The 9,803-nt window shown below is 45.1% G+C and overlaps 1 protein-coding gene across 3 annotated transcripts in view; it reads right to left on the reverse strand.

The window, feature by feature from the left end:
• HMGA2 (high mobility group AT-hook 2) overlaps nt 1-538 on the reverse strand; it is a 65,335-nt gene extending 64,797 nt beyond the window's left edge. For all 3 annotated transcript variants that reach the window (XM_072146628.1, XM_072146627.1, XM_072146630.1), the window contains exon 1: nt 88-538. In XM_072146628.1, coding sequence (XP_072002729.1) covers nt 88-195 — 108 coding nt within the window. In that variant the 5' untranslated portion in view covers nt 196-538. The remainder of the gene's footprint in view (nt 1-87) is intronic.
• Between the last annotated feature and the right edge of the window lie 9,265 nt (nt 539-9,803).

Consider the following 9,803-nt stretch of genomic DNA (forward strand, 5'->3'; position numbering starts at 1 on the left):
ACAGGGAGCCCCCCGCAGCGCGCTGACTGCTATGAATGGGAGCCGCATTGTGTGAGGTGCAGGGTGAGGTAAGGATGCGGTACTGACTTTTTGTGGTTTCCGAGGTCTCCCCCGTGCCCTCTTCGGTGACTCTGATGAGGGGGATGCAGGATGCTCGGCAGACGTGGACTGGCGTGCACTTTCTTTTGAACTCATAGTATCTGCTGGACCCAGACGATGGTCTGCCGAAGCTTAGGTGATCCACACGGAGAGCTGGAGCAGACGTCCTGCTGCTAGGAGAAGAGCGCAGCGATGTGTCTCTGCAATGTCCTGACCACAGGGGGCTTCCCCTTACACACAAGGGGCCACTGAGGAGATGCTATGTGTGATGTGACGGGGACAATGGAGGTCACAGGGCAGCGGAGGTAACGACTAGTGAGCGGTGACACAAGGCAGCTGCATGCTTCTGGCCACATATAAGTATTGCTGTACGGCTGAGGAGGAGGAGCGGGCATGTGCTGTGACGTCAGCGGTGCACGCTGTGGTGATCTCCCTGGCTCCTGCTCTGGTCAGGCTGCGGCACATGGAAGCAGTGTCTCCCAGCGGGGGCTGCACCCGGCCTTTGATGTAGTGCAGAGAGGAGACCTCGGAGCTGAGAGGGAGAAGTGGCTGCAGAGGTAAACAGTGCCGGAGGTGGGGGAAGCAGAGGAGAGGCTGATTGATTGCTCCCTGGGTGGTCTGCCAAGTCCGGGTGTGAGGAGGCTATGGTGGACTGTCAGCTCAAGGGAAGAAAGACCTGGGGCTGCACACTGTGACAACAAGAGATAAGAGAAGATCCAAACCCAGGCTAAACTACTCTATATCTGGTGTAGGAGGCAGTCTGCTCTCACTGCATATTATCCTTACCAATTCCTCCACTAATTTACAACTTGTGTTTGCCATTCGCTGCTTTTCATATATTAAAGAGTAATTCCAATTTTATCAAATGTTATTGTTTGAATTTAAAAAATGTATACAATTTTCCAGCCAATTGACACTCTCTGTATCGATTCCTTGTGGTTTTCTAGATCTCTGCTTGCTGTCATTCTAGAGACGCTTCTATGTTTACTTTTAGTGGACAGAAATCTGACCATGGTCACACAGGTGCACGGCTCGTTATATATCACACGGCTGATTACTGTCTATGATACTAACGAGGCATGCACCTGTGTAATCATTTTCAGAATTTTATCAGTGGCAGCATTCAGAGATGCATAAATGAGGAATAGATATAGAAATTAAAAGTATTGGTACGGGATATTAGGTTTGTTTAAAGGACATCTACCATCGGATTACCTGATTTTAACAACCAGGGCCAGCCTTGGGGGCGGCAAACTGGGCATTTGCCCAGGGCCCCCTGTTTTAAAGGGGCCCCCTGGACATGGACTTTGTGGGCAGAGGATGTATTGCTTTTTTGTATTGCCCAAGTGAAGATGCTTTTCATAATCTCCTATCTATATATCTATCATCCATATGTGTAGTTATCTCTTATATCTCCTTTAATTTATCTATTATAGATCTGTATAGATTTTATACCTACCTATCTACTGTATTATCTATCCAGCTATCAATCAATCTTCTTTATTCTACTGTTATTCATATTTATCTTCTATCATCTGTCTATCTCCTATATAATTCTCCTTGTATCTTTAGAAATAAAGTTTTAAATAAAGCTTTCTAAACTATGCTAATAAGTCTTAGGCGCTCGGCCAATAACTTATTAACGCATGCCCCCCACCACCACCACCCCCATGCCTATTCTGTATTAAAAGAAATCTACCATTTGTTTTCATACATTGAGACCCAAACATACCTTGAGAATGCTGTAGCGTATGCAGGCACATACCTTGTTTAATCTTTTTTGGTCCACCCCCCGGCTTCCGGCACGCATGCGCAATGTCCCACTGACACGCTGGAAGTGACATCAGTGAGGCGCAGCGGGAGCCGGCTGCCAAGAAGACGCTGGATCATAGTATCATAGTGTATAAGGCTGCAAAAAGGCGCAAGTCCATCAAGTCCAACCTTTAAGAATTAGATAAATGTTTTATCCCCATAACCCCTGATATTTTTTCTCTCCAGAAAGGCATCCAGGCCTCTCTTGAACATGTACATAGAGTCCGCCATAACAACCTCCTGCGGCAGAGAGTTCCATAGTCTCACTGCTCTTACAGTAAAGAACCTTTGTCTATGTTGATGGTAAAATCGCCTCTCCTCTAGGCGTAGAGGATGCCCCCTTGTCCTGGTCACAGGCCTAGACCTGAGTGAAGTTGGCCCCCCCACCTTGTTCAAATCAAACAAAATTGGTGTCAAACGTTTGTGCTACGTTTGTGCTGGTTTGTGCAGCAAAAATTATCGTTTGTGCCGCTATCGTTTTTAAGATATTAATGAGAGTTTCCAGAGGTCATCAGAGGTCAACCAGCCCCCCCACATTGTCCAAACCAAACAAAACTGGTGCCTAAGAATTCTGCTACGTTTGTGCTGCTCAAATTTTTGTTTGTGCTGCTTTTGTTTTGAATATATGAACAAAAAATGAAAGGTCAAAAGTTCAAGCAGCCCCCCCACATTAACCAAATCGAACAAAACTGGTGTCAAACGTTAGTGCTCCGTTTGTGCAGCAAAAACTTTCGTTTGTGCTGCTATCATTTTTAATATATTCATACTTTTTTCCAGAGGTCATCAGAGTTCATTTCTTCCAAAGTACAATGTGTTTGCTAGCTCCCCCTGGTGATCAAACCAGGGAAGTGTCACTAGGTTTGTTTTTTACCAGTTCATCCTAAACACCTTTAACCTATGTAAACACATGAACATACCGTAAAAATGATAGCGGCACAAACGAAAATTTTTGCTGCACAAACGTAGCACTAACGTTTGACACCAGTTTTGTTTGATTCGGTTAATGTGGGGGGGGGGGGCTGCTTGAACTTTTGAACTTTAATTTTTTGTTCATTTATTCAAAACAAAAGCAGCACAAACAAAAATATGAGCAGCACAAACGTAGCAGAATTGTTCGGCACCAGTTTGGTTTGGGCAAGGTGGGGGGGCTGGTTGACCTCTGATGACCTCAGGAAACTCTCATTAATATCTTAAAAACGATAGCGGCACAAACGAAAATTTCTGCTGCACAAATGTAGCACAAACGTTTGACACCAATTTTGTTTGATTTGAACAAGGTGGGGGGGCCAACTTCACTCAGGTCAGGCCTAGGTATAAAAAGATCTTTGGAGAGATCCTTGTACTCTCCGTTCAGGTATTTGTACATTGTAATGAGGTCTCCTCTCAGTCTTTTTTTCTAAACTTAATAATCCCAAATTTTGTAATCTGTCAGTGTATTCTAGTTCCCTCATTCCCCTAATAATCCTGGTTGCTCTCCTCTGCACCAGTTCCAGCTCTATTATATCCTTTTTATACACTGGTGCCCAAAACTGTACACAATATTCCATGTGTGGTCTGACCAGGGATTTGTATAAGGGCAAAACTATGTCTTTATCATGAGAATCTATTCCTCTCTTGATACATCCCATAATTTTATTTGCTTTAGCAGCAGCCGCCTGGCTCTGGTCACTAAAATTAAGTTTACCATCCACCAATACCCCCAAGTCCTTTTCAGCTCCAGTTTTACTAAGTAATTGACCGTTTAGAACATAATTATACTTTTTGTTTCCATGGCCCAAGTGCATAACTTTACATTTATCTACATTAAACCTCATCAACCATTTCTCTGCCCACTCCTCAAGCTTCCACAAATCCCTCTAATGCTAAACTATCGACCTCAGTATTTATTACTTTACACAGCTTAGTATCATCTGCAAATATTGAAACTTGACTGTGTAAACCCACTACATGGTCATTAATAAAAATATTAAAAAGAAGTGGCCCCAATACTGACCCCTGTGTCACTCCACTGGTAACATCAACCCAATCTGAGAATGTGCCATTAATGACCACCCTCTGTTTTCTATCACTAAGCCAATTACTTACCCAAATACACAGATTTTCTCCTATTCCCAGCAGTCTAATTTTATATACCAACCTTTTATGTGGCACGGTGTCAAATGCCTTTGAAAAGTCCAGATATACAACATCCACAGCGTCTCTCAGATCCAGTCTTGAACTTAACTCCTCGTAGAAACCAATCAGATTAGTCTGACAGGACCGATCTCATAAACCCATGCTGACGCTGGGTTATAAGGTTGTGCACAGTGAGATACTCCAGGATAGCATCTCTAACAAACCCCTCAAATATTTTCCCCAACACACCAGTTAGACTCACGGGTCTGTAGTTTCCAGGATCGCTATTTGATCCTTTTTTGTATATTGGTACCACATTTGCTATGCGCCAGTCCTGTGGAACATAACCAGTCCTCAGTGAATCTTCAAATATTAAAAATAACGGTCTGTCTATCACCATACATAATTCATGCAGAACCCGGGGGTGTATGCTATCTGGCCCCGGTGATTTTTCTATCTTAGTGGTTGCGAGGCGGCGCCGTACCTCTTCCTAGGTTAAACTGTTGACATTCAAAAAAGAATTTACATTATTCCTCATTGTGTCTTCCACCAGGGGATTTTCCTGGGTAAAGACAGTTGAGAAGGCGACATTCAGTAGATTGGCCCTTTCCACATCTCCTTCCACCATGACCCCCATGTTATTTCTAAGGGAACCCACAATCTCTGTTTTTAGTTTCTTATCATTTATATACTTGAAAAATAATTTGGGATTATTTTTGCTCTCCCTGGCAATTTTTTCTCTGTCTCTATTTTTGCGGCCTTTATCTGCTTTTTACAGGATTTATTTTTCTCTCTATAATCCTGTAATGCCTCATCACTACCTTCACGTTTTAGCACCTTAAACGCTTTATCTTTCTCGCTTATTGCTTTCCTTACAAGACTAGTTAGCCACATAGGCTTTTTCTTGTTCCTTTTATGCTTTTTCCCATAAGGTATGTCTTTCTCACAGGACTTTTTCAGAATATTTGAGAAAAAGTCCCATTTTTGGGGGGGTCTCAAAGACAAAAGCCCCCCCCCCCCCCCCCCCCGGCTTTTGTCTTTGAGAACATTATCCCAGTCTATGCCTTTAAGATCTTCCCTTAGTTGCTGAAAATTTGCCCTCCTGAAGTTTAGAGTGTTGGTTGTCCCTTCACTAACGCTCCTAGTAAAGCATAATACAAAATCAATGATATTATGATCACTATTACCCAGGTTCCCCCCAACCTGTAGTTTTGATACTCTATCAGGTCTGTTGGTTAGGATAAGGTCCAGCAGTGCCCCCCCTCTTGTTGGCTCCAGGACTAGTTGCGACAGGTAATTGTCTTTTGTTGTTGACAAGAACCTGCTGCCTTTGAAGGACCTGCAGGTTTCTGCCCCCCCAGTCAATATCTGGGTAATTGAAGTCCCCCATGATAAGTACTTCACCTTGCTTTGAAGCCACATCCATTTCACTTATCAGCATTTCCTCTGCTGCCTCCATTATATTTGGAGCCTTATAACAAACCCCTAGTAATATTTTATTATTCTTTTTCCCTCCTCTTATCTCAACCCATAGGGACTCCACATTTGCATTTGCGTTACTGATGTCATCTCGCAAGACAGGCTTGAGGCAAGAATTCACATATAAACAAACCCCTATCCCTTTTTTATTTATACGATCCTTTCTAAAAAGACTATAACCATCTATAGTAACAGCCCAGTCATAGCTACTGTCCAGCCATATCTCGCTGATACCCACTATATCATATTTCCGTTCCAACATCAAGAGTTCCAGTTCCTCCATTTTGTTTGTGAGGCTTCTGGCATTTGTGTACATACACTTTATATGGTTTTCCCTGTCCGTATTCCTTTTGTCCTTATTCCCCAATCTCATTCCAGCCCCCCTTCCTCCCCCATGGACTATGACTCTTCCCAGCTCTCTATCTACACTGTCTATTTGCCCTGCACAAGTGTACTTGCCCTCCCCCCAGGTCTCTAGTTTAAACACTCCTCCAACCTTCTAGCCATTTTTTCCCCCAAAACAGCTGCACCCTCCCCATTGAGGTGCAGCCCATCCCTACTGTAGAGCCTGTAGCCGACAGAAAAGTTAGCCCAGTTCTCCATGAACCCAAAACCCTCCTTCCTACACCAACTTTTGAGCCACTTATTTACCTCCCTGATCTCCCGCTGCCTTTCTGGTGTGGCACGTGGTACAGGCAGTATTTCGGAGAAAACTACCGTATATTCCGGCGTATAAGACAACCTGGTGTATAAGACGACCCCCCTACTTTCCTGTTTAAAATATAGAGTTTAAGATATATTCGCCGTATAAGACTACCCCTTTTCCAACGCATACAAAACACTGGTAAAAATTAAAAAAAAAACAGATTTGAATTTAACATAGTCCTTTTTTTAATTAAAATTCTTATGACATGCAGGTATATAGCAGGAAAACTGTCGCTCATAAACATAAGGCATACAACAACAACATTACCATTATAGCACAACCCCCAGTAGTATACAGCACAGCCCCCAGTAGTATACAGCACAGCCCAGCATTAAAAAAAAAAACTTATATACTCACCCTCCTGTGGCCCCGATGTGCTGCGCTGCTCCCCCGATGTCCGCGCGGCTCGTCTTCAGTGTTCCGCGCCGCCATTGATCTTCCCCGGCAGGCGCCTAGTATGACGCGCCGCTGCTGGGAAAAACATGGCGGCATCCAGCAGAAGACGGCGCGGAACACTGAAGAAGAGCCGCGCAGACATCGGGGCCAACGGAGGTGAGTATGCGCCCCGATGTCTTTTTGAGGCTGCCGGCACCACGGGTGAAAACACCCGCGATCGGTGCTAGCAATATGCAGCAAAGACTTACCGGCTATGGAGAGGGCTCAGCCCGTGAGCCCTCTCCATGCACCGGGACCCGACCGCCGCCGTGAATACACGGCGGGCGGTCGGGATTACCGGCGTGTAAGACGACCCCAGAGAAGACAGAAGATTTTTCTGTCTTCAAAAGTCGTCTTATACGCCGGAATATACGGTACCTTTGAGGTCCTTGCCCTGAGCTTATGGCCTAAATCCCTGAAATCATTTTTAAGGACCTTCCACCTACCTCTTACTTTGTCATTAGTGCCAATGTGGACCATGACCGCTGGTTCCTCACCAGCCCCTCCGAGTAATCCGTCAACCCGATCCGCAACATGCCGAACCCGAGCACCTGGCAAACAACACACTGTTCGGTATGCACGGTCTTTGTGACAGATTGCCCTGTGTGTTCCCCTAATAATCGAATCTCCCACTACCAGCACCTGTCTGACCTTGCCTGTGCTCCCATTACCCTTCCCCTGGTTGCTAGAAGCCATGTCTTGCTGCAGCATTGCTACCCCAAAGCTGATATCCCCCTCATCCGCCAGCCTGGCAAACTTATTGTGGTGCACCAGATCAGGACTAGACTCTCTACAACTCTTCCCTCTACCCCGCCTTCTACATGTTACCCAACTAGCTGCCCCCTCACTCTGCACCTCTATACTTCCCTCCCCGCACCCATCTTCCCCAGAGAGTTTGTGCTCCTGGAGCAGCAAACTTCGCTCCATATTGTCAATTGCCCGCAGCCTTGAAACTTGCTCATTTAGATCCAGAATCTGGGCTTCCAGATGAGCAATTTTCACACATCCCACACAGCAGTATTCCCCCTCAAACGGCTGTTCAAGGAAAGCATACATGGCACAGGATGTACACTGTGTAGCAATGCCACTTATAGAGTCCATTGTTCTAATGGGGATTACAATAGAAATATGCACAGAAAGAAGAATTTACAGTCAAAGTAACACAAAATACAGCAGTTACCTGCTAAAGCCCCTCAAACTTAAGTCCCTTAAACCTAAGTCACACTTAAGACACTGTACACACTGAGGATCAATGCACACTCGCCACCATGCTCCCACACTCGCTTTTCTGATGCTTTTTTTTTACAGGTTATGGGCCACAAAAATCTGCAGAGCTCACGGCAACAAGATCTGGCTGCAAACCACCAAACAAACTGACCACAGAAGTATATAAAGGCTGCTAATTAGATAGCCACACCCCACTATTAATTAGGCAGCACCTGTGACTATACTGTCTAGATAAGCAAGGTGAATGCCTCCCTATACCCCCCACACAATATACAGATTATGCAAGTAAAATACCTTCAGATCTACTTGGTTGCAATAAAAATCACACATGGTATCATGGTAAGAATAAGATAATAGCGGGTTCTGAGTAATCGTCTGGTAATCTGCAGTACTCTTTCCACTATGGCGCTTGATGCAGACTTTGGACCTTTTTCTGCTCCCTGCATTGTAAGTTACAGAAAAGATGAATGGTCTATGATTAACATATTAAATTAAGGATTCTCCCTTCATTTGTTTGTTAGGAGTCTCCTTAAGAGATGCAAAGCTAAGCTACCAGATGCCTACAAAAAACTAATTGACTGTTTATCAAGAATTCTGAAGGAAGAAAGATCTTCCTTTTTGGATGAACTGCAGGCTCCAATAAGAGCTTCATTGAGATCAGGACCCTCTCCTACAAAACAAAGATTGACGGAGGTTATCAATGATTCAGCCTCCGATTCTGATAATATTGGGAAATGTCGGATACACTTTTCGGTTTGCACCCCTCATCTTTCCCTGCTCTCTCCTTCTCTCATTTCCTGCCTATATACTGAAACCTAAAGCTAGTCTCAAAAATACAGTACTAAATATCTTTTTTCGTCAGTAGAAGTAGAACCTCTGATAAAAGCTTTACGTGATACATTGAAAATTGAGGATGTGGTGATTTATTTGGTGGCTTAACCCCAGGGCCGGCTCCAGGTTTCACTGGGCCCCTGGGCGACAGTGCCTCACTGGGCCCCGTAGCTCATGTGGTGGCATTAAAAACGCAGACCTTAAGAAACCAATATTAATATACACCCGCCCAGCCAGGCTCCATTAATTAATATACCCCCCAGGCTTTATTAATTAATATACACCCCCCAGGCTCCATCAAATAATATACACCCCACCCCCCTAGGCTCCATTAATTAAAATACCCCCCCAGGCTCTATTAATTTATATATCCCCCCAGACTCCATTAATTAATTCCCCCCCCCAGGCTCTATTAATTAAAATACCCCCCCAGGCTCTATTAATTAATATACCCTCCCCCTCAGCATCCATTAATTAATATACCCCCCCCCCCCCCATTAATTAATATACCCCCCCAGGCTCTATTAATTAATACACCCCCCTCCCCGGCAGGCTCCATTAATGAATTAAATACACATTAAAAAAATAATAAACGCTAACTTACCTCAAGGGCTGCTCGCATCTTCTTCATCTGCTACATCTTCCTGAGTGAGAGCTGCGTCTATCGTGCAGCAGCAGGGACGCTGGCGCCATGAAGTCATCACGTCGGCCAGCGTCCTGCACAGCATTAGACGCAGCAGAAATACATCGGCCGCGCCGATGCAATTGTGTTCTGTGGATGCCCGCTTGCGGTGCCGCCCCCCTGTCAGCCGCGCCGGTACTGTGAGTGCGGCGCTTCCCTCAATTACATCGGCAAAGTATGCCGATGTAATTGAGTTTTCCTATGTTTTCAGTGTGTGCCGTGGGCCCCTCTGGGACCTCTGGGGCCCCGGCACTTGCCCGGGTAAGCCGGGTGCTGGCGCCGGCCATGCTTAACCCCCTAATGATGTATTACAATGGCCATCATGCGTCGGCTGCGGGTGTTTGGAGTGGGCGCCGCCATGTTGGCTTAGATTGTCTCTCCCTGCAGCGATTGGTTAGCCCCAGAACATGGCAAAAA

Source organism: Engystomops pustulosus, chromosome 4 (genome assembly GCF_040894005.1).
Source record: "Engystomops pustulosus chromosome 4, aEngPut4.maternal, whole genome shotgun sequence".
NCBI lineage: Eukaryota > Metazoa > Chordata > Amphibia > Anura > Leptodactylidae > Engystomops > Engystomops pustulosus.